This window comes from Antedon bifida, chromosome 4 (genome assembly GCF_963402885.1).
Source record: "Antedon bifida chromosome 4, ecAntBifi1.1, whole genome shotgun sequence".
Classification (NCBI taxonomy): Eukaryota; Metazoa; Echinodermata; class Crinoidea; order Comatulida; family Antedonidae; genus Antedon; species Antedon bifida.
Genome location: NC_136229.1, coordinates 15,534,358 through 15,560,369, shown reverse-complemented (window position 1 = coordinate 15,560,369; position 26,012 = coordinate 15,534,358). Strand labels below are relative to the sequence as shown.

The 26,012-nt window shown below is 30.9% G+C and overlaps 1 protein-coding gene across 1 annotated transcript in view; it reads left to right on the top strand.

Moving 5' to 3' along the window:
* Positions 1 to 15,599: 15,599 nt before the first annotated feature.
* LOC144841340 (ankyrin repeat and fibronectin type-III domain-containing protein 1-like) overlaps positions 15,600 to 26,012 on the top strand; it is a 46,911-nt gene continuing 36,498 nt past the window's right edge. Inside the window, exon 1 of the mRNA XM_078697644.1 lies at positions 15,600 to 16,679. Within this exon, the coding sequence (XP_078553770.1) occupies positions 15,601 to 16,679 (1,079 nt within the window). The 5' untranslated portion in view covers position 15,600. The remainder of the gene's footprint in view (positions 16,680 to 26,012) is intronic.

Below are 26,012 nucleotides of genomic sequence, written 5' to 3'. Positions count from 1 at the left end.
GTATACATTACATCGGGTATACATTACAGTACCTCTGAAACCTGGGAGTATATCAGAGGTTATTTGTGAAAATTAAACGAATTATTTTGAGAGTTAACTAATCACACTTATTGTATGATATGATTCAGTTTAAGTGAACAATCTATGCTAGATCCTCTAGTGTTTGTGAACACCGCTTACAGAACTATATAAAACTGTAGATGGCCTATAAATGCATCACTACATAGTACATTGCACTGGACTTTGTTAGCTCTTTTAGTATACAGTACTCATCATCATCGTCATTTTACATAAATTTGATTAAACTTCTTACAGTGAATCTGCAGTACGTGTCAATATCCGGGCAACGAATGCTGATTACAATAGGAAATAGATAATGTGATGCTTGTGAATTGTTTATTGTCGTAAGATTAATATAATTGGACTTTGAGCTAATAGTTCTTTTATTTAATATATAGACTACCAGTTATTAAAGTGCAAAACTAGATTAATAAAAAATGCCATCTTTATAGAAGTGTAATCCTCCTGCTTTTCTGCATGGTTGGCTGCTCTAATTTTGACTTTTTAAAGTTGTCTGTTCAAAGTTGTCTGTTCGGGGCTATTTCTGAACTATTTCCTTTCTTTTTGATTATTTCTTTTCACTTTGAAGTTGTAATCTTTTCCATTTCTTCATCTGCTTCAATACTTCAGATGTTTATGTATATACTTTATGATACAGTATGTAACCTGTATACTCTTCCTTTAGACTTCCAGAGCTGTTTGTCTTTGACTGCATCTGAAGCTATTTCAAACTGATTCCATTCATCTCTCTTTCAATATGCTTACTTATTCACACTAGAATCTGACTTGGTTTCAGTTGTCTCAATTTGCATTTATTTTTACATGGACTACGGGACAATCTATATTGTACTTGTGGCTTTAATGTTGAGAATACACTTTTCTTATGTTATTGAGTGCCCTATTATAATACACAACAAGATGCTACACTTGTAAACACTATCTCAATTGTGTAAAATATTGAATTAAAAAAAATGCTAACATGCAGTACTCTTTTTTGTTCATGATCTCCTTGTTTGAAATCCCAAACCTTTCCCTCTATCAATTACTCAGGCTTTCCCCTTCTCAGACCCACATATTAACCTGGTTATGTCCTGTTTTTGTTACCTTTATTTATTTCGGTAAATATTAGGGTGAACACTATTTCCAAAAGAGTTGGCCTGGGTGTTCCTTTGACATACACTACAGTATGTATCCACATATTAACCTGGTTATGTCCTGTTTTGTTTAAACCTTTATTTCGATAAATAATAGGGTGAACACTATTTTCAAAAGAGTTGGCCTGGGGGTTATTTTAACATACAGTATTTAAAAGCATTCCCTTCTGTGTCAAGTTTTACACTTGCATAATTCAAGGGGATTTCTGGCCCTGAATAGGGTTGGCCAGCTTGGTTTATTCACCATTTTTTAGTGTAAACATTGTATTATTCTTTACACTGGTGTCTTTTTATGTAAGTGTACGTACAACTTAAACAGATCAATTCAGCTCACAAAGAAGTATTTATTTTGGCTTTTGGCGTATTTGTCATTGAGTATAACAATAGTTTTTAACTGTTCTTAGTTCAAATCAAGTAGTACTGTAGAGAGGACAAAAGTTGCTTGCAAAATGATATCTTTAAATCTGCCCATCACCCACCATCAAATTTGTCAAACTCACTGAAACCATCTGAAATGGGGTTTTCCTTCTAAGACGATTTTTCTTCATCTCAATTTTAGAATACAAACAAAATTAGCACAATTACAGTAGTAAACTAGAATTTAATTCGTCACTTTGACGAATTATAGGTGATCATTTTTATCATTTTACTGAAATTAATTTTTTTTAAACATGCACGTACGTTAACATACGATCGGAAAATGTTGATGTATGCCATCCTATTATACGCTTATAGTGCTGAGTTGTGCCTATATGCCATATACAATATGTACAGTATATACTGTATATCTATATACAGTGTAGCATAGGTGAAATTACGGGACACACATCATGTTCTAATTTTTTCGAATGATGGCGTTATCAAACAAAACTTTAAGATGACAATTTCGAAAGATAATTAATTGAGCAAAAAAATATAAGATTTGGAAAAAAATTTGGCACGTAGAAGCGCTGTGCGCGCTCTTTGAAATGTGTATTACTTTGACGAAAAATATGAAAAAACTACTTTTTCACATCAACTGGCCATATGTTAACGTCACAACATCCGATAGGCTTGATTTTTATATGAATTCATATCTACATTTCATCAGCTTTCATAACAAATTATAATCATCAAGGTAACCTTCAATTCTGAAGAGCTGTAAGATATTCAAATTTACTGCGAAGGTGAAATTACACGGCCTACGTTATTCAAGTTTTTACGCATGATGACGTCATCAAAAAGAAAATAGTGTCAACTCATGATAAAGATAATTAATTAAGCAAGCACATACTGAAATTTGTGCAAAATTCGAGCACACATAAACAAGATGCGCTCTGTTGAATGTGATATTCTACACAAAAAGATAAAAAATCCTAATTTTTAAATTCAAGTGGCCATTTGATGACGTCAAAACATTTTGTACGTAAAATGTGTACATGAATTCATATCTACAACTTAATGGCTTCCAGAATAAGTTAAAAAAATTGGGGGTCATCTTGCATTCTAAAGAATTATTTTCATTTTAAAAATGCATTATTTTTCACCATTTTCAGCACTTTGATGCAATTAATTTGCGCATTTTGTCATTTTTATCCTGCTCGTATAGCGTTATTTTAAGTCGGAACTCACTCAAATTTGGTGAATGTACTAAGGATGGTGAGTAGAATGCGATTTGTAAAAAAAATTCGCATTTTTTACGCTTTTTAAGTATTGCGCGCGCAAAATATTTTTTTTGCGCAGTAATTTTTTGAAACACGCAAATGGCCTGATTCATGCTCTAAATTAATCAAAACTTAATTTTGGGCTTTTTAAATTTTTAACGCGCGATTTCACGCGCATGGCCTTGAAACGCGCAAGTTTTTATTTTCTAATATTTTTACCTTGACCTGAAGTTTACTTGTAGTGAATTTCATTAATATGTGATAATGAATAGTAAAGATATGATTGATATTGTGATTTCACAAAATGGCGTATAAATGACGTCACGGATGAGTGATCACGCTGAAAAGCTTATTATGTCTAAGTTAAAGTATTTGAAAGACATTGTGTAATTTTTGTGATCATTGCCATTCAACTTTTTGAGATATTTGTTACACAAAAAGTGTACAGAAAGAATAAAAAAAAAAATAATAAAAAAAAAAATAAATAAAGATTTCATACAATAACAATAGGTGATCATTTTATTCTAAATGATCACCTAAATATGCAAAACTGAATTTTCCCGTAATCATACTTTTGTGAACATTAAATTATATTATGTCTGTTTGTGTACATTTCTTGAGGCGGTACGCTTGACTTATTCGCTCCTTAATTACCAATTTTGTTTCTATCACAACACAACGCACGTGGTAAGAATAATGAATATCACCTGTCAAATATTGTCATTCTTCTCTGGAAATTATATCTGCAAAGATCAATAAATGTTAAATTTGACGCCGCACAATGAAAAGCATTCAAGACAATTTATGAATAAATTTTGATCCAACTTCACATAAGCATTGACATGTCACTAATGGGAAGAAAAAAGGAAATTGAAATATAATGCTAACGTCAATAGTAATATGAAGTGGATATTGTAGACTGTGGCAAGCCGTAAATATTCTTTTTTCTCACTTCAACGGTGCAGATTTTGAGGGAAACCTTTGAAACCTACCAAATACACCTTGTGTATAACATACAGTACATCCAAATTTCTGTATTTTATATAGCGTTTACGTGCGCGTAGAGAAGACTTGTGGTTCTTTGGGCTGAAGCCTTTTTGTTTTTACATGACATTGAATAAAGTTACTAGTTTATAATCGGACGATTCCTTGTGTTTATTATTAAAAGTATCGAATATAACATGGTGTCAGAACCAGTTGAGAAGTAAGTTCAATCAAGAGTTTCAGTCTGTAAGAATGGCTTCATTTAAAGTAAGGCCCCAGATCAGTTCAACTTTTCCCAACCAGAGATGTACAGTTACCAATGGTGGATACAGTGTTTCTTGTGTCCCATTAATAGGGATGTCCTCAGAATAGGTGATATCACATAAGGACTGATAATGTATTTCTATACTTTCACTTTCTCTTTAACACTGTGTCAAAGTTTTAATTTAAAGCTCTGTCTACACTATCAAACTTAATGTGATGTGCCCATAAACACAATGACGTCATATCACTACAATTTTTGGGCACATCACACTTTTTTGTCAAATTAGTTTGAAAGACATGCAGTCCTTTAACCAGCATGACGTCAACTGTTGTGCAATGTACCTTTACAAACGCATTCAATGTTGCTAGATTGAAGAAAGTTTATTTTCACAAAGTATGAAGTGGTATGATATCTCATAAGGTAAAGCCTAAAAGCATTCCTTCGCCCTATTATTAGAAATGAGCAGTCACTACACTCGTTAACATTTGACCTTAATTTAACCATCTTCCCTGTTGATTGAAAGTTTCTTAATTATCAGGCAATTTTTTCTACACCAGTTTTTTTTGTTTCAATTAATTGAAACTACTTTACATCGGTGGCACGTTCATAACAGTGTTGGATGCAGTGTCTATGGGATGAGCCCAAGAACAACAACTAAAACTTATAATTAATAGATTAGTTAAAACACGCCAATAGATGATACTGGAGTGATTGATTGAAAAAACAAGCCGTGTGGAAGAGATAGTCCCATCATGTGTCAAATCCAAAGCCTGTGACTATACCGTATATAGTTTATTATCTGAAAATGGATCGTATGGGCAATTCCGTTCCATCATATTGATTTTAACTTTAAGTCAACTTTAAAGAAAAGACTTGATGAATGAGAACATGATGCTACTGTCGTATTCAATTGAGTAGTTTGAGTTCTTTATTCATTGTCTTCTAATAGAGCTTTCCAACATACTGTAACTGAAGCATCATTTTTTAATCAAAAGTTTGATACTTTAGTTCTCCTCTCCAGAGATCTAGCATTTATTTTCAATTTCACTTTATTTTTTCAGGAGAAGGTTTATAAGAGAAAAGTGAAATTGTTCGGACACCGTGAATTAGATTCTCTTGGAATGGAGGCAAATCATAAGGTAGGGATACATGTAGATATTGTATTTTGTAGCCGTTGGATGTAAAATATCTTAAGAGTTACTTTCTATTAAAGGACCGGCTTGAATGAGGGTTACTTTTTTCCAATTTCTTCTCATCTGCATTAAAACTGGAATTTAAAAATGTACTGCGTCTTCAATAATTTGAAAAATATCTTAAATTTGTACTAGTTAAATTGTTTTTGTTCTTGCTTGTTTGGAGATTAGAATTTATATATTTAATGTCTAATATTTTAATTACTTGGATGTTTGTTAATGTAAAAGACCTGAATATGTATAATAAATAAAAATTACTACAGTAAATAAAAAAAATAAAAAAACAAATCTTGTATTGACAAGTTAAAATTAATAAATATTATAATAATGTCTCAGTTTGAGACACCTTTAAACATAGCATAAACCAATCAGAACCTGTTATACTGTATATAAATTATAATAGCCCTCAGTACATTTTGTAAAACAACGATATGGTTTTGTCAAAAAAATATTGATCATTATATTAACCTTGGTATTGCTATTACATTTCTTTTATTAATGTGTTTATTACCAGCAATGATCAAATAAGGTAACTTGAGTGCAGGAAACAGACAGTATACAAAGCATAGCATTTATAAGCACAACCATACTTAAATAATTATCTACATAAAGTACTGTAAAATCAAAAAGATACTAATAAATAAACATCTAAACAATTAGGATAAAACTGAGAAAATCAAATGTCAGGTTTTCATGTTTAGTATGCAGGTGCCCTACTGCTAGACCACTAGGACTTCCGTGACTGATAGGCAGTTTAATATTGTTTCTCTATAATTTTTTCAACTATTTTAAACAATAGTATAGCTACAATTTCAACCAGTGATCTTAGACAGTTTTTACTAAAGGTACCTCAACTATCGTCTCAAAATTGGTGTTTTTTAGTTTAAACAATACAAATTTAGACTTGACATCGTAAATGTTCCCAATCATTTTTGTAATAAAACACTCATATAATTATGTGCTCTATTCTACCATGCTTCAATCAAATTGTTAGTGCTGCCGTATGCATCATTTGTTTTTTCACAATGTTTGAAATTGATGTAATTTCACTCGTTAACTGCACAGTAAACGATTTTGGAATTACCCTTATTTATAATATTCATCATTTCATTCGTTAAACATGATAGTGAGTCAGTGTACTGCATGTCTGCAGTATGTCTGTATTTATTTTAGCACAATATATTCAATTTAACTTTAACATACTATCCAGTGATTAAGTTTTGTAATGTTAATTAAGCAACTAATTTTAATGTTCCTTATTAGTTTGTTGAAAAAAGGGAAGTAAAAACTATATTTTTCGTGGGTTATTTTAAAAGAACTTGGTATGTAGTAAAAATATAATGAATACCCTATGTTTATTTGAACATATTTCTTTGTGTAATTTTTCAATAACAAAGAGTTTGCTAATTATTTAAAGACCTACACTAACTCACCTTGGCTTGCTTGATATGTTGTAACCATAGCAACAGACTCTTTCTTCAAATTAGGGGATTCCCCAGGGTCTCGCTGGACACATGTTTTGCTTAATATCTAATTTTATTGAATTTTCAAACTGAATTAATATCACCCAGATCAAATAACCCCAGTAGGAATAAGCAGCCATTGAAGTGGGTATGTAGTTTGTTGGTTTGATGCCTCCAATCTATGACTCTTTGGTTCAAGTCCTCTCTTACTCTTAGCCAGATTTTGTTCTCATGATGGAAGCCTCAAAATGAGACTTACTGTAGAAATGATGTCATTCAGATAGTATAAGTTTGGATGGTGCTGATTCTGCGGAATGTAGTTTACTTTGAAATAACGCATAAGTGTTGATTATTGCTGTGGTTACCAGGGGCGGATCTAGGATATTGAAATAGGGGGGGGGGGCGCGTACCTTTGCGAGCGAGGTGAGCAAACATTGGCTGGGGCCAAGAGCCGCCAAGGACCCCCGGTCGGAAAATTTTGCCGTTCTAGCGCATTGTAAGTCGTTTAAAACGATTTACAAACATCTCATAATGTCATTTACCAAACACTCTAAAGCTCGCAAATTACGACATGTGGAACATGCAGCTGATACTTACCTAGGGTATCAAAGCAAGCTAACAACTTTCCTGTACTTTACATCTAAATTTTTACAACGTGACGATGTTTTTCAGCTTTTATATAAGCAAAAACTTTTCCTAGCCTAGGCCAGTATTATTTTCTTACACGCCGGGTCGGTTGCGTGTGTGTGGCCGGCCTGGTTTAAACGATCGTGAAAACTGACCATGTGGCTTCATCAACTCTATTCATTGACTGTGATTGATCGTCGGAGGTACCGCTACTCTACAATATGGGAGCCACATGGCTTTTATCAACTTGCTCCTTTGTGATTGATCGTTGGTAATGCTAGAGATTGATAGTACACACAGGATGTCGACGTACCTGCTTGGTGGAATGCGATCAAGCTGACGATGTGCTTTATCAATGTACCAACGTATTATTTTCACTATGAAAATGTGCAAACCATCTGTGATTGATGACCGTCGAAAAGATATGTGTTTTTAAAATCTATTTAATTGACAAAAAAAAAAAAATCTTTAATAAATAGGGGGGGGGGGGATACGCCCCCTACGCCCCCCGGTAGATCCGCCACTGGTTACGTCACATGTTTCACTACAGTACTGTATACCTACAATACTTCATTGAACTATACTGTTCTACAATCCCAATTGGAATAAAATTATCTTGCCATTCTGCACTGAGGGGGATATATCATTGTTTATATTATTCATATTTCCTTACCAGCCAGTATATAACTCTGTGGTATTTTTATGTGAAATAAGAATCGTGGAATAGCCTATCTGTCAGTACAACTATTCATAAATAATCATAATGGTATTTTATCTGTTCAAATTTACCATAATCAAAATTCTTTGTAGTTGTAGTGGTGGGCAATAGGTATGTTTTCTTTCATTCTATCATTGATCAGAGCATTGGCATGTAACAGTCACAGAATGTTTAATAATAATGCAATAAATAAGACTTCTTTTATACCTTTATTATATAAAATTAAATATGCATTTCTATACAAGAAATAAAAGTGGGTGAAATCCCCACAAAAGAGAAAAAGAAATAAGACATCTTTTAAATTTGGTATTGTCAATCATCATTGTTGTTGAGATGATTGATTTTAAAAAATACATTCTGAATTATATATTCAATTTTATTCTATTCAATCAAAGAAATATAATTTGTATAAATAAGCAAACATTTAGATAACACAATAAATTAAGCACTCGGAAACTGGGTGAAATACTTGCGTCAGAGGGCGTGACCTATTTAATATACAGTGATACAGATATCTCAAAATTGTATTAAGCCAAGTAAAAATGTAGAAACAATTAAATGTGGGCTAAATATAAAACAGGCAGATAATATCCTGTATATAACCTATTATAGTTTTATACCTGTATTAAGTAGCCTAACCTAATTCTTTAAGTTTTAAAGTTTATTTTTTTACAGTATCAAAAGTCACAATTCAAAAGTCCTGGAATTACTTTAGTATCCCATTTCGCACTTTGTTTTATGGATTTTAGCTTGATATATTGTGGTTATTCTTAAGCACTTGTTGAGACATTTAATATCAGTGAGTATGCAAATGTCTGATAGGTCCTTGAATCTGTAAGCTGTCTAGGCTACTTGATAGGAATTAATGTCTTTGTAACAAAATTTATTTTTTTTATTAATTTCAATACCTAGGCATTAGGATACACATTTCATTGATGTTATGCCCTTATTATGTATTAATTCAATTAGACCTTGTATAGAAAAAAATAAAATCCCTATACAAATTATAGCTCCGACAATTTTTTTCCCTTTTCCCTAGCCTGTAATTTACTGAGAAATTCGTATTTCAAAGCTATTTGTATAGAAAACCATACTCAGATGTTGTGTATGTTGGTAGAAATTGTCAAGTCAAAAAACTCATCCATTTTGTCAAACACTAAAACACATGATTTATTTTTGAATTATGTAAAAATCTATAATATAGTATTACTATAGTTTTTTACATAGTTCAAAAGAAAATTACTGTATGTGTAATTTATTACCGTATTAACATGTTTGTTTAAAAAGTGTGTTTGCTGCCCTCTACATTCAGACAAGTTTGAACATTCCCAGCACAGCATCAGTCCACTTTAGTTCCAATTTAAATTAATCAACGTTGGTGAACAATAAGGTATTCCTACCACTTGCACTCTACAGCACTGCTTTGAATATTATGTTATAATTATAATTGTTTAGTTTATGCTACAATAAAGAGATAGGCCTAAACAATACTTCACACATGTAGCCTTTATTTGACACACTTTCATTCTGTCTTCTATTTAAGGCATCTATGATTAATTTGATATGCCTATAATAAAAAAAATTAGGTTTTACATATAGAATAGAATATAAAGCTATGATTTTTGTAGACATAGTTATAATTCTATATAATAATATTAAATAATAATTGTTGTCTTAAGTAATTAAAAAATTCAAAATTCAAAAACTGTTATTGTCCAATATTCATAAAAATAAAATATTGGAAATTTGTTGTTTGACATACTACTAAACACACAAAAGTACGAACAAGCACAATATATAAAAATAAAATACAAAATGGAATAAGTTGATTAAGAATCAGTACAGAGATGTAAAATGATGAGAATTGCGTTTAAATCTAATTTTTAAAAAGTCTATCTATTGCACATCTTATTATATGTTATGATTTAGCTGGGAACAAACGAATTATGATGCCTAGTAGTTCTTGATAGAATACTACGCAATCGACAGGCTGAACACAGTAAAGTTGTACTCTGCAAGATGCATAGTAGTGAAAATGTTTACTTTAAACAAAATAAGCATAATTTTCCTAGGAATATTTAATTGTTTTACACCAAATAAAAACCCAAAATAATTATTGGTTTTCTTTCCTTTTCTTCTCTGTTTTTTACCCATGGCTATCTGTCAGACTACTTCAATTGCTTATTTTGAGGCTGCTTTTAAAACTCACCTTTTCAACACTTTCTTTCTCTAATTTTTCCAGGTTTTTATTTCTGCTGTTAAGGCTTGGCATAATGTGCTATATAAATAAGCCCAAATTATTTCATTATCGTAAATATTTTTTTTAATCCTTTTCAGATTATTATTTAATTACTATTTTGATCAAAATAATTATATTTGATTAAGTTTGTGAAATGACGTAATTAGGAAATGAGAACGAATCAACTTTGTTAAATTGACAGATAAACTAGAGTAATAATACTAGCATATTAATGCTTTAGGCAGTGAAATAATGACTCAATTATTTGCTGTCTTTGAGGTATTATCTCACATTTTGTTGCATAGCAAAATCACTAATGATAGGCTTGGATGAACGTTAGCTTCAAGTTGCGTTAACATTGTACATAATCGGGTCTAATCTCGCCCTCTATAAAGAACAACAAATTTAAGAAAAGTTTAGGAATCTTATGTAGGCTTAGGCCTACTGTAGACTCAATGACCAAAAGTACTGATTTATAATAGTTTTTAACAGAAGAGCACTATAACATAATAATAGAAATATGGATATAAAAGTAGTTCATTAAAAGCTGTCAAAAGTGGGGAATGTGCTAACCACCAACCATTCCTCCTACCCCATCAATTTAGTATTATATATTTGTTTCTATTATTCTTGTAAAATGGTATGATGGAGATGGCAGATGGAGAAAAAACATTTTAGGACCTACTTCAAGAGTCGGTAAACGTGCGTAGCGTGACGTTTTATCCATCGCGCATTTAAACATCCTTTTGAGAACTGTGGAATTATAGTAAAAAAAAGAGTATTAAAGTATTCCTTCTTATCCTTAAGAGAATTATCCACTATACTGATAACATTTTAATGGATTATCGGGATTATGTTTTGATTAAACAACCAATCAAAAATGTAATGGTCTTGGGATCAAATCCCAAAGGCAGTCATGCTTTCTCATTTTTCAAATTAAAATTGTGAAACATTAATTCTTAAATCTTCAATATGATTGAAGTTTTTTTTATTGCCAAGTTTAAACACGATTATTCTGCGTATTTTGTCGAGCCTGACTTATTGTTTTTAGTGTCCGTGTCTTATTAAGATAGAACAGACCAGCCCTAGTAATTTACCACGAAGGTTATGAGAAATACAGGTCTGTCTGTCTGGCCATCGCCAATAGTTTGTGTTATATTTTGAAATTAAATTCAGGCAGAAATAATTTTTTTATTTTGTCCATATTCAATGCAATCTAAATATATCTCTCCCCTTCCCCCTTCTTATTTTCCCCAAATGTCATACTCAGGCCCCAGGACACTGCATTTAACTTTGTCCGAGAATTATTATTCATACATATTATAAAAAAAAACTTTTGATTGATACTTACTATGACGTAATAACACAGATCTGTCAATAATAAAAATTAGTTAATTTATTTATGTAATTTCATTTCAATGGAAATTATTTGTTGCCAATTTGTTGTTTCACAGGTTGTTAATTAAATTATGTACAAGAATAGAATTGTGACGTTTTTATGTTTTGTCACTTGCTGGATTTGAAACAAAGTGTGTATTACATACACTGATTTCACTTAGCGTTATTCAACAAATCAATATTCCGAGAGATCAGCACATATTGATTAGCGCTTTGTACTCTATTCTGACTCATTTAAAATCATAAACCGAGCAAATTTAGATTGAAATGTAGTTATGCCCGACAAAATGAGACTTGCAATGTTATGCCTGACTTACATTTCGCCGTCCGCACGCTACTAAGGCGTCCATCATGTTCAAATCACAGCAGCTGGGTTTTTAAGCGAACTTAATTTATATTGAATGAATTTGTTACATTTTTGTATGGCTGTTCATCCAGTTTTCCTGTAATTTTTTATTTGTATGGATTTTTTTCTGAAGAGAGATTATCACATTAAGTATTACTAAATTTTATGACTTGTATCAATGAGATATATCGATCACGTAGAATGGGTAAGATTTTATTTATATTTTAATAATAAAATGACTTACCTGTATTTTAAAATAATCATAGGTAGCGGTAATTAATAATTAGATTTAGATGTTGATATGTGATTTTGTGACTGTCTGTCATTTGAGTGGATATCTCATGGATCTGTAAAAAAACCACTAACATTATAGTAACATTTCTTGTACAGTATGATACTGTGTATATACCTAAATTTAGTAATCTCTACAATGGGGTTACATTAGCTGTGTTATACACGCTATTTTTTAAAAGTTATTGCAGTCTAATTGATATTGCGGTTTAGCTTGTTCTGTGTTCAAACTACAGTATGCTCAAATATTTGATATACCCCTAATCTTATGTTACATTCTCGAATTTATCAAAGTAAAAGTTACATCATACATGTTGGAATAAACTACACAGATATATTTAAGTAATATACAGTAAATATGACCACACAAGCAGTTTACTGCAGTAACTTTGATATAATTCAAATCAAGAATGCATAGAACAACTTTAAATCTATGTGTGAACACATCTTTAACTCTATGTGTGAACACAACTTTAACTCTATGTGTGAACACAACTTTAACTCTATGTGTGAACACATCTTTAATGAAGTAGGTCTTATCATTAAATCATACACCTAGATTCTTCTTAATACCACAGCATCACCTGTTATACCCTGGTAAACCTAGCAGGACATATCAATGACTCACTTATATTATTAAATTATACCACTTTTTCCTAATACAATGGAATACGTCTGATAAATCGTACACCCATGTTGGATACTTGATGGGTTTTTATTTGCACCGTTCGTTTGATATCAAAGGCTATACTGTAATTATTTTTGGCATGGAGAGCGCTGTGGTAACATATTACTAAACAGTCGTATCACTGTTAGTTAATATAGAAGGCGGTCATGTCTGTAAATTAACTATACACAAACTAGTACTCAACACTCTAATTACCACCTATGGCTTGCAATATCTTTGGAATTTGTACATCTTATATACCAATGTAATTATAGTTAGAAATATTAGGTATTAGTAATAACTTTTATCTGAATTTTAAAAGTTTAAATTAGGTTTTTAGCAGTTTTGAGTGCGGTGGTACGTTGGGCTTGATTACATTTTCGCACCGTAATCACCTCGGTAATTATTTCCACACACCTGAGGCATGAAGAAATTCCATCTTCAATATCTACCAGCTCAGAAATTATCCACGTCATTCAACCAATAAGATAAACAATCATATATTCAAGGAAAATAATGAGCACAATAGTTTAAAAGATCATACAATATGTTTGAGATTTGCTTGGATAACTCTTAATCGTGGAATGAGTATCATCACAATCGTAATCTATGTCTTATGAGTCTCGTAAATATCAACCATTTGTAGCAATTTCAGCACCTTGTAGAAAGAAAGTATAACTGTCGACCATGGGGAATAAGTCTACAAAACGGTGAGTAACCAAGCAATCATTATTAGGTTAAATATAAACAATTGCAGAATATGATTTTCTGATCATAGCCAGTTTATTTATTTGTCTGAAAGTGATATGTACCCCATGTGGTATAGAACAACTATCATCTTTAATTAAATTTGTTATATGTTCAATGTATTTTTTGGAACTACTGTACAAACATGTTAGAAAAAATTAGCATCCATCTCAGTAGTAGAATTTAGTGGTCTACAGTAGTTGATAAAAAAAGTAGGCTACTTAGTAGGCATAATTAAAATAAACGTAGAAAAATAGAACTGAGGCTCCCTATTGTAGGGGGACACTTTACTGTGCAACAAATGAGAGGAAATTTTTTTTTTTAAACTACAACACACCTCTATTCATTGGACACACCTATTAAAGAAGACACTTGGATCCCAGAGGTGTCCTCTTAACAAGGATTCTATGACGAGATTTCTAAGACGAGTATTTGATTCTTCAGAAAACCAAGAAAATTTGTTTCTTTTTGTTTATTTTTTGTTTCAAAACCAGTCAAGTACATAAGATGTATATTATGTGAGGAAAATTCCAGCTGCGAGCATTCCACTGTTGTTCCCAATGTATCCTTACTGAAGCAGAAAAGAAGTCCTTTATTTTAAAGCGTTGCTCTGTAATTTTAAAGTAATGCCGCGTTATTAAGAGGATTTAAAATCTCTTTGAATACCCACTGTTATTTAGTAAACATTGTTGTAGCACTTGGAACAGTCGTGTTTGATTTTATCTTGGATAATATATGCTTACTTATCTTTTTTTGATGTTTAGATATAATGTTTAATAAACGTAGGTACATTTTTGTTTATACATTGTTTGTAGCCTGAGATTCACATATTTTACACCTAGTAGAAGTTAAATAATTGAGGTTGAGGTACTTGATTTTATTAAGTAAACTGCAATTATAAACATTTTACACAGTATAACAAATTAGAAATATCACATATATTCCCAAAGCATACAGTACGTTGTCATTATGAAGTGACGCCTCATTGAGATAAGTAGAATTTTAGAAGAAAACAAAGCTTAATGATGCATGAGTAACAATTGTATGCCATCGTACTTTCGTTTCTACTGTTTTGTTGATATTTATTTAATGTGATGGTACTATCTGTGTCGCAATGGTGGATTATACATAAACAAATAAATAAGAACATAATGAAAATTACAAAACTAAAATTACTTGAAAATTTGAAAAATACAAATACAAAATTCACAAGCAAATATATGTGGAAAAGTATGATAATTATTAAATCATTGTTTAAATACAGTACTAAGTTACAGTACTTTATTTAAATTAACATTGTTTATATATTTTGAACAGATAATTAAAAATGTTGTTGAAGGTTCATAAAGTTTTTTTGTTATATATCACTTTTTTTTTAAATTGTAACATTATACAATTCAAATTTGTAAAAATATGTTTTTAGAAAATATTATCTATGCTAATAATTATTTCAATAAAATTTAACTCTTCCTGTTTGTACCAGTATTTCCTATTTAATATGATTTAATATTTCTATTTTATTTTAATATTGTACTATTAAATGGCATCCATTTAAAAAATATATTTTAATATTACCAGTAATTCTTAAATTGATTTGTTATTTGTGGTTTTAGTTTTCACTTGTTTTTTATTTGTTTAATATTTTTCGTTTTTACTCTCTTTTTTCATAAAGAATATTCTAATTCCAGTCCTGATTGCCAACACACAAGCAGTCTCAATTTTACCTAAACTTGACCCAGATACTCTCAACTCAACAATTTTCATTTTTTTTAAATTTTAAAATTAATTTTTTAATAATTTTCAGAATGGAAGGAGCTGAGCTGTATAGCTTTGAAGATTTTGAAAGTCGTCTGCCGCTAGAAGATGCCTTAACCGACACCAGGTACGTCACCACAAGTAGCAACTATCGGTTTCCAGTCAGTGGCAATGTACATGGTGCTTATGTTGGTGTTAACAAAAACGCTCAGTGGGAAGATAAACCTTCAAATGGAAACCATACGATACAATACACACCACGTATAAGAGAACCAAACACGCAAAAAACAAGTATACCATACGCGCAACGTCGGAACCCTAGGTCACAAGGATTGTATAATAGTACAGGACAAGTACATATACAAAAACAGGATTTTCCAGAAAGTGCATTAGATTTAAAACAGCAGAGTGTATCATTACATTCTTTAACACAGCCGTTCAATGGTTTATCTAAAAATACAACTTTAAGCCAATCTAGTGAGCTAGAAGGCCAAAACAACGATCACAATGATAATCCAATCGAAGATTCACCGTTCGTTGATAAGCTCAGTGTGAGGGTACGACCGAGTGACCTGTTAAATTTCCGGTGTAGGCAAAACAGGCCTCAGACCTCATATGAAGGCAAAACAGGCTTCACTAGGAGCCTAGGTAACCTTGATAATACAGCAAAGCAACACCACACACCAGCAGAGTTACTACATTCCAACATGAGGAGTCAAGTGAAACCGAGAGCGGTCAGCACATCGAATCTGACCCCCACTCAGCGACTTAATGAATTGATAAATTCAAACCAAACTGACTCAGATATTACCGTGGAAGCCAACATGGATAAACAATCTTTACAAGAGGATAATATGGATGATGTTAATCTATTATTGGATATGTTAACAAACAAGCCAGTATCAAGGGCCAGAGGAAATAGCCTCAATCCAGAGATTTTAAAAATGTGGGAGCGTAAGACGGCCCCAAAATCTGAAGAAGATACCACCACCAACAGACCTCGAACAAGGCCTTCAATTAAACCTGGAGATATACCTAAGCAAGTAAAACTGAATTATTTTCCAGTTGGAACAAACCCAAGAGAAAAATTATCTAAGGCATCTTTAACTTCATCTCAGTCAAATATTGAGTAAGTATATATTTGTTTAGAATTTTAGCCTGAAATAAAGAAAGTTTAAAGTGACTAAAAATCAAATTAAATGCATTTATTTTTAGATATATTTTTCTAATTAAATTTCATGTGTCGAGACAGAAGACCCTCGAGACCGTCTTCTCAAAATGAGATCTCTTTATAAAGAGACATCAATGATTATTAATTAAATTAAACGAGCAAAGTGTGTTTGCAGCTGTAGCCTTTTCCAAACTGCAGAATTACTACTGTATAGTCTAGTGATTGAATTATTCCATTGCAATAAAGGTTTTAAAATCTCTCTTATACTTACGAAGCCTACTGATGTTAAACCTCCCTGCCCCATTCAACGTTGCCCTACTGCAGTATAATAATTGTATACCTCTTCCTGCTACCCTGTGAGGTTATTAGAGCCAATTATTTTGGTAGTTTTATTCATTATTTTTTACTTGCTATCTACTTTATTTTCTTTCCCCTGTCAATTTCAATCTATATTTGATAGTTCTTTGTATACATTTTATTGCTGAAAATTCAGAATTTATAAAATATTTGTGTATGTAGATTTCTAGAATTATTTTGTAGCAGAGTTGCAGGCATACATTGTAGTCAGGTGATTTGGTGCATTGTTGCCAATGCAACTCTTAGCCTATTTTTGTGTCAATAAGATAAATGAAAATGATTCTTTATGATTTTTATTGTTTAGGTTTAATACTTAGGTCACTACATTAATTTGCAATACCGATTTTTAGGATTACTTTCTACTATTCTACAGCAGAATTTCTCTTCTATATTTCTTAGATTATTATATTTCATACATAATTAAAACTGATTTGTTGATTTTCATTGATAATTTAATAAAAAGTTATACAGTAAGTTTTATTTTTTTTCTCCACGAATTTCCATACCAAACATGTTGTCATCATCTGTTTACTCAGCAGGGGGAACATATATGAGCACAAGCCACGTATCGTGTTACAGTACACTATGCTGAATCTTGTAAAAAGGTTGTTGAGGTTAAAGGTCGTAAGGTTATAGCTACATAAAATGTGTACCACTGAGAGTAAGACCAACTTGTTAATAAAAACATGTCATTCTGCTTTTAAACATAGGGCGTGTATGACGTCAAAGTATCACCTTTTGTGAAAATGTCAAACTTGAGAATTTGATGAGAAAATATTGTAAAGTCGCAGTACTTTGTGGCATGTGTTTGTTGATATGATGATTTAGCACTAAATGTTTGATAGGGGTTGATTTTGATACACAAATGTTTGTACTTACTAATTAAATTTGGTCAAATTACCGACACATGTTAATACTGTAAATATTAGGAAATACATACAGTAGGCCTACAATACAAACTACGCCAAATTATAATTTGGCCTATTGATTATAGAAAACTCTAGTAAAACTAAAAACACAATAATTATGAAAATTTAATCAATGCGTAGAACGAAATAAGCCTTTTTTCCTAGTTTTCCATGATGAGTGTCAAAACAAAATGGTGGCCTTTTGTTTCATAGAGCACCAAATAGACTATGCAACTGTCAAGTCAAAAAGTCATTTCTGTGTACAATCATGCAGTTTGACACGTGGTGTGTAACTAAAAAATTACTACTGAAATTATGTATTTACTACGGATATTTTTTATCAAGATTATTGAAACTAATTATAGCAATTTGAGATCTCTGAATCTGCTGTTCCACAAAGTTCATGCACTCTGATGCCAATGTCGTCATCATTTTGGGGGTTGTGTTCGCACATCCCACAACTGGCCTACAATTGACTGAATTTTTCTGTTCTTACTAGGTTACAATGAGACATAAAATATCTATTAATAGCAAGTGATGGTACAGTAAGCCTATAAACATTCTGTAAACATTAGATGACGTAAATTGAATCATTATTTTTAGAAGTTGTTTGTTCCAGTTAGTAATTTTACAAAACACTCTAGTACAGTATATACGTCATCCATCGCAGATTTCATTATCTCAGTTGTGGAAGAGCAATAGGCAATCAATTGCTTCTATAATTAGTATGTTTTAATTACCAACTATCTGTATTGATTGAAAATTAGTATGTTATAATTAGTTTTGTTTTTCCAACTTAACTACCGCTATGTGGATTTATATTGTGCAATGTCTCGGACTAAAATTGGAAAGAAATCTTTAATTAGGATAACACTATTTGATATAATCTATAGTCTAAGTCCATCAAAAGTTTTTTAAATGCAGCCTATATAATATAATCACAAAAATAAATAAATAGCATATTCAAATTATCGGAATCTAGTTTATATACAGTTTCTTTAATTGACATAAGCTTGTTGAATTTACATGATCATATTATTATGCTCTATCTCTTAATAAACCATCTTCACTAAAAAAAAAAAGGTGTTTGTTGGAGATTATATATGAAATTCTTTTAAGATAATTCTTTAAAAAATAATTTAAGACTGTTGGTAACTGGTTAGATACTGTTGGAAAGTGGTTAAATACCGTACTGTTGGAAACTGGTTAGATACTGTTGGTAACTGGTCAGATACTGTTGGAAACTGGTTAGATACTGTTGGTAACTGGTTAGATACTATTGGTAACTGGTTAGATACTGTTGGAAACTGGTTAGATACTGTTGGAAACTGGTTAGATACTGTTGGAAACTGGTTAGATACTGTTGGAAACTGATTAGATACTGTTGGTAACTGGTTTGATACTGTTGGAAACTGGTTAGATACTGTTGGTAACTGGTTAGATACTGTTGGTAACTGGTTAGATACTGTTGGAAACTGGTTAGAAATTATTAGAATCTGGTTTGAATTATAGGAAACTATTTATAAACTATAGGAAACTGGTTAGCCTGTTAGAAACTAGTTAGATACTGTTGAAAACTAGTTTGATTGTTCAAAACCAGTATAGACTGTTAGAAACTATCCTGTTAGAAACTATCCAGTTATCTTATTAGAAACTAGTTAGAAACTGTTGAATATATTAAACTAGAACTGTTAGAACCTAGTTAGATACTGTTAGAAAACTGTTAGATAAAATTCAAATTGCACACTTCAATCAATCCGTTTCTTTTATGATGATAAATGTTATTGAAATATATTTGTAAAGAAACGTGTGATTTTCCCATGGTGTGTACAGAAGGCACTCTACTCCTGAATTACTTGCTTCATTTAGCTTCAAAGAGCCCCGTATTACATATGCTGAGAAGCTTGCATTTTAACAGAAATCAACGGCCAATTTAACATCTTGAAAAGGAGCCTTTGTGTTGAACTAAACACAAGATTTGTGTAGTATATCTTTTAACACTTAAGACATCCTTCGTTGTTGACTGTTGATTGAGATAGTAAGGCTATACTACTTGTCTATTCTCTGTCTTTTTACTGAATGACACATTCAGTGCTAAATCATTGTTTTCCAAAGTGGTTGGCAGTATAGAATACCAACAATGTTATTAGGCAAAATGATTTGACAATTGAAGATGTGGTCCTCCTGAAAAATTAATTTTAAATAAAAGTTTGTTGAATTTGCCATTTGAATGTCACACGATAGTCTTTCTTTTTATTTAGCAAAAGTATTATTTTGTTAATTTTGTTCATCTTTTTGGGGACAATGTGGTACATAAATAAAAAATCAAAACAATAAGATATATTAAAATCCTTATGAGAACTAGTAGTATATATTATATTATAAAGTGAATAAAGGTTTTTTAAAAACTCCTAAGATATACTGATACTATAGAAGTCTATAAACTATTTTAAAAAGTGTGAACTGGCCTGAATTTTCTGAAAATGTTATCACCATAACAACAGTATTGCACCCTACCAGCCAATTAAGGTAAAGCACTGGTTGCCATGGAAATAGCAGCTTTAATGACCTATCATCAACTTATAGCCAATTAGCTTATTTAATTAGTAAGGTTGCTGCTGCTGTGTTCTGTGGTTTTAGCAGAAATATACACAGCCCTAGGGGGTAAATCTAGAAGGTACACAGATTTGGGTTAATTGGTACAATACTGTTCTCATTTGTTTTGTCTACCCATTGAGTCTGTACTGTAGGATTGAAGAACTTTTAACTTTTAAAACACTTTTCTTCAGTATCCATAGGTTCTCCCAAAGTTGGTTTTACCAGCAAGATTTACAAATATAAATGGATTACGGAAAAAATTTGAAAATATATAGTTCAGGAAAGACTTGTCATTAATATTAATTGGATGCTATATTTTGTCAATTGGATCGATATTAGGTACAATAATATTTGACATTTTTAATTAGATACATCTTAAAATATTCCAAGATTCAGTACCTTGCCTAATTGCCTGGAATTAATTTGTATCTCAATTGTATTCAAATGATGCGTTTCCTTTTCAATTTACTTTTGATGACTTAATCCAATTTACATTAAACATTGTACACCCTATGACATATTTTTTTTATTACAAAATTATGACATCATCACTTTATCATGAAAGCATTTAGTCCAACATTCTGCAAGATTGTAGCCTTCTGAGCATATAGACTCCTGAGCATGCTCATAGACATTGTCTAGTTTACTGCATCATAATTAAATAATAATCCTATATTACCTAATAGTATAGTCAAAGCCTATTAATTTGATTCATTCAAAAAATATAGTATACAGTAATTGGAAAGATGAGATTACATTTTAGATTGCTTAAAATATCTAATAATCCAAATTTGATTAAAGATCTAACAATAAATCATAGCTGTTTTTGTGTATGTATATGTTTTATTTATTTTTTTTAGGTAACATAGAATAACACAAATACTTGCAATTCCAAACCTAAAATGAACTAAAAAAGGAAAACTATGACAAAAACATTGCTTTAATATTTCCTACAATTCAAAGGTTCACTTAAAAACACCTGGTTCAACACAGTTTTGATGAACTCATAAAGTTAATAAATTGTTAGCAATAAAATTGATACTGACAAGAAATGTTTTATATCTTATAAAATACTACATAGTCAATGCCCTCAGGAACTTATATTAATTTACTCTTTATTTTCCACCTCAGTGAGTTTCAAAAGGAATACTAGTACAGTACTGTATATATTTTGTTATCATCACCTGTCATTAGCTAGAGTATAGAGGGCTCACTTCATAACCGTAAACTCACTTCTTTGTGATTTTTACACTTTTAAGGCCGTAGCAGGACTAGGCAAAGATGCTTTAAATATTATAATGACCTCTGCTGGGGAATTGGTTGGGTAGTGAAAATTGAAAATTTCAAATAGGCGAGCCTCATCTAGCGCTTCGCCTGCCTCTCTGCTGGTTATGGCCCTGCATACAATCTTGGTAGAATGTATTGAATTTGTTAAGGCATTATTTGGTTATTATAATGCATACTGTGATTGGCCAGTTAAATATCAGGGCAACATCTCGACAAACAAAAACAGTCCTCTCACTAGTGTACTTTTCTTGTTACAATTGTTACTTTTTGCTAATATTAAATAAACATTGCCAAAACATAAGCAAAATTACTATTTTTGTTTTGTAATTTAATACTAATAATTTTTTTAACATTTTAATATTCATCCAGTGTTATACCATTGTAAAGAGTTATACCGCCCTCTATAAAGTTTCAATCACTATATATTTGATCAAAATGTTGCATGTTTAGAAAATAGATTTAAAATTTTAATTTGTAATTGTGAAATTTAAATAAAGCCAAACATTTTTAAAGATTAACACAAAATAATTAACTTTGAATAAGCAACTTTTAATTGAATAAATAAAAACCACCTTTTTTATTTATTTATTTACTGTTGTTTGTTACAATGTGTGCACAATATTGTTTGCTTTGCTGCCCTCTATAAGTATTTTTATCAATGGTATAGCCCAGTACTTTCAATTGTGAGATTACAATATCTTCAATTTAATATTAATAAAATGAAGTATATGATAGAGTATAAAAATGTTGATAATAGTGTTTTTTATCCATTTAAAAAACTGTAATTTAAAGCAATAAAATAGTCAAATAAAAAAAAATTAAAGTCAATGGGGTTTTGGTTAAATTTAACCATTTACTGTCTTTTTATAAGTGAAAACATTTTTTTTTACGTAAGTGATTAACTTTATTAAAACTGTAAAATTGCCATTGCTTTTTTTTTTTCATTAATCTTCATTGTTCATGTTTTTGGGGGACATTACATCTTTAATAATATTAGTAAAATCAACCAATTGTATTTGCATTTATGGTAAGCCTACAACTTCATTTTATTATTTGTTATAAATAAAACGTGTCACAATTACTTAATCTGTTATTATTTATCTTTTATAAAATTATTATGATTGTTTATAAGTTATTATAAGTTATTTCAAACTGAAACAGGAAAATGTTAATTTCAAACGAATATAAATTGAACCCGGTACAAAATTCTAATCAGATACAAAGTTCTTGCAATGTTTCAATATTCTTAATTGAGATTAGTTCTTAAGTGTGAGGTTTTAATATTCTTAATTTAGCACATTTGGATTAAAATTTTTATTTAAAGCACGGTTTCAAACTCGTGGGGATAACTGAAATAGATAGTGATTGTGAGGATGTGGTTTAAAAATCTCTGTTAGAAAGTGGTTTTGTAAAAGATTAATATATCAAACTGCTCTAACATAATAAGATGCTTGTAATAGAGAATACTGTTACTGCTTCCTTACTGACAATCAGTAGTTCATTAATAATCTCTCTCACATAGACAGATAGATGAAGGAGATGCAGTTGAGTAGCCTGTATGTCTTAATTATAAAGTACTTATGGTAACCTTGTAAATTGTAATCTATTAATATCATTAATAAGATGATTATTATAATTTTATGCAGTTTATAAATATTTTGTAATCATGTTCATGTCCATGAACTATTGCACGTACTGTATTTAAATGAAGTATATTTTTTCAAGCATGATAATTCTTGTTCAAAGATCTACTGTACTGTAATTATGCCGACACATGTGCCCTATATGGTTCATGACAACAGTTACGGTGGTCTTCTCGGATAAAGACATAAAACTGACAGTGCATTATACACATCTGGCTTATTTGCAATTTAAAGAACCCAGTACATCATTCAGAAAAGTGGGGCCTACTCCGGTGTACAGGTTCATCTAAAGCACCTGCTGTTGAGGTCAGAACGATGAGCACTGGTGCAGCTCTGCAGCTTTTTCCGGGCTACTAGAGACCCCGAGGCTAAAACAAAAGAAGCTTTTGCAATGTTAATTTGAGAAAAAAATTATTTTAAACCAAGCCATACAAGTTTAGGTATGTTTCAGGGTATTAAAAATAAGTACCTGTAAATATTTCTGTGGATTAAACATTATAATATAAGAAGGTGGTTTTTTTTAAACAGTAAATCCTAATTAATATTGTCAAAATCATGTGAGAATTATCGTGTGAACTGAACCAATGTGATGTTAATTGGTTATAATGAGTCGTACCTGTGCAGACCTTAGATAGTGTTAACCGCAATACTGCAAGCTTGTGTATAATCCATGTAATGTACGCTTTCAAGACTTCCCTTTATCTTTAATGTCCAACAATTTTTTGCAAATCATCAAGTTATTTTTAATGTGTATTTTCCTAAATTAACCTGCCAACTAATTTATTCACCTAATGTAGGTCATTTGAGGTCAAATATTTCTTCGGCTGATCCCCTATATTTGTTCATCAGGAAATTAGGTCATAATTAATTGTTAGAGGGTAAATATTATTCTGTTTAGGAAGTTGCTTAATTTGTGAGAACATGTCAAATGAATTAGTAGGAATACAAATTCTACTTTTGCACAAAAATTAATTACACTACAGTATTTATTCAAGGGAGACATTTACTCTATAAACACCTTGATATGAAAAACTACAATACAATATCAAGAAGTTACAACATACAGTACAAATATTGTTTAAACAACATTTTTTTTTTGTATACACTATTTTTCTAAACGATCAGTATACCATACATTTATGAGTGTATATGAATGTGGCGGGATGTTTATTTGAGGGTAAAAGTAAACTCCCTAGGGCGTTTATCCAAGAGAGCATTTATTCTGAATGATATTCCATTGTTCAAAATGTTTATTCAAAGAAAAAAAATGTGAAGGACTGTCTAACTCCTTCTTATAAATATGATGTTTCTGGGGGTGGGGTGGGGGGTGAGGAATGTAAATGTTATTTATGTACAGGTACTTTCATGCATTCAAAATAGAAATAGAAAAGTAAGTAAAGTATAGTTAATCCCAACGTGACTCTAAATTAAGAATTAATTAAAACAAATGTTTGATTTAAGTACTAAAATCAATTTAAGCCCAAAATCTGTCAATGTACTGTAACCCAAATTGACATTCAAATGGTTAAATTACCTCTATATAAATAGATATAACGGGATTGAACACCAATCATTTAATAGAAAGTGACGTATTTAAGTTAAAAATACTCACATAATGACATGTACGTTAAGTTGTGGAATTAACAATTTAAATACTCAAGGTAAAAGCTAATGGAAAATTCTATTGAAGATAATTGGATATCATATTTTTCTTGAATAGGGTGACTGCTAAAGATGGTTTTGCTGTAGACGGTTTTCTTTGAAGTCAAGTTTAATTCTGTTTATTGTTTATTCTGTCCCTTGTAATCGTTCTTTTCCTGTGACCGGTCTCCACACTAGTTTTTGTTTTCTAAGTTTAGATGCTTTTTACTTTTTCTTTGTGTGAAAAAAGTAGAGAAATAAAATGTTATGGAGGAATAAAGAATCTTGAATCTATTAATTATTATTTTGTTGAAATATTAAAGTTGTTCTAAAAACATACATGTTTAAAATAATATTTAAACTTACTTATATTTTGGTGAAAACATTGACGATGACTTTAACAACAAAAATGTTTTAAATTACCATTATTAAGGCATAATACCAAGGACTAGAACTCCTACAGTATTAAGAGGACACTTTTGGGACCCAAATGTGTGTCCCTTTTGGGACCCAAATGTGTGTCCCTTTTATGGTGGTGTCCTCTGAATGGAGATGTTCATTAGTGTACTGTAAATCAGATCGATTATTATAGTTATGATTTACCCCAGATAAACATGGGCAACTTACAATGACAACATGCGTAGTATTATTTTTATGTCATATCATTGAGACGGTAGTGGCTTTTATTCAAGCTTTTGAGATTTAACTTAAGTATATGTATTACGTCAGTACGTTACTAGATTACAAGGTAAAGACTTATATTGTGAAGCACGTATAGGCTGTATGCATTATGCACTTCATAAATCTAAATTTATTTTTAATGTTGTAGTCTAATGTTAATCATAAAATGTTTGTAT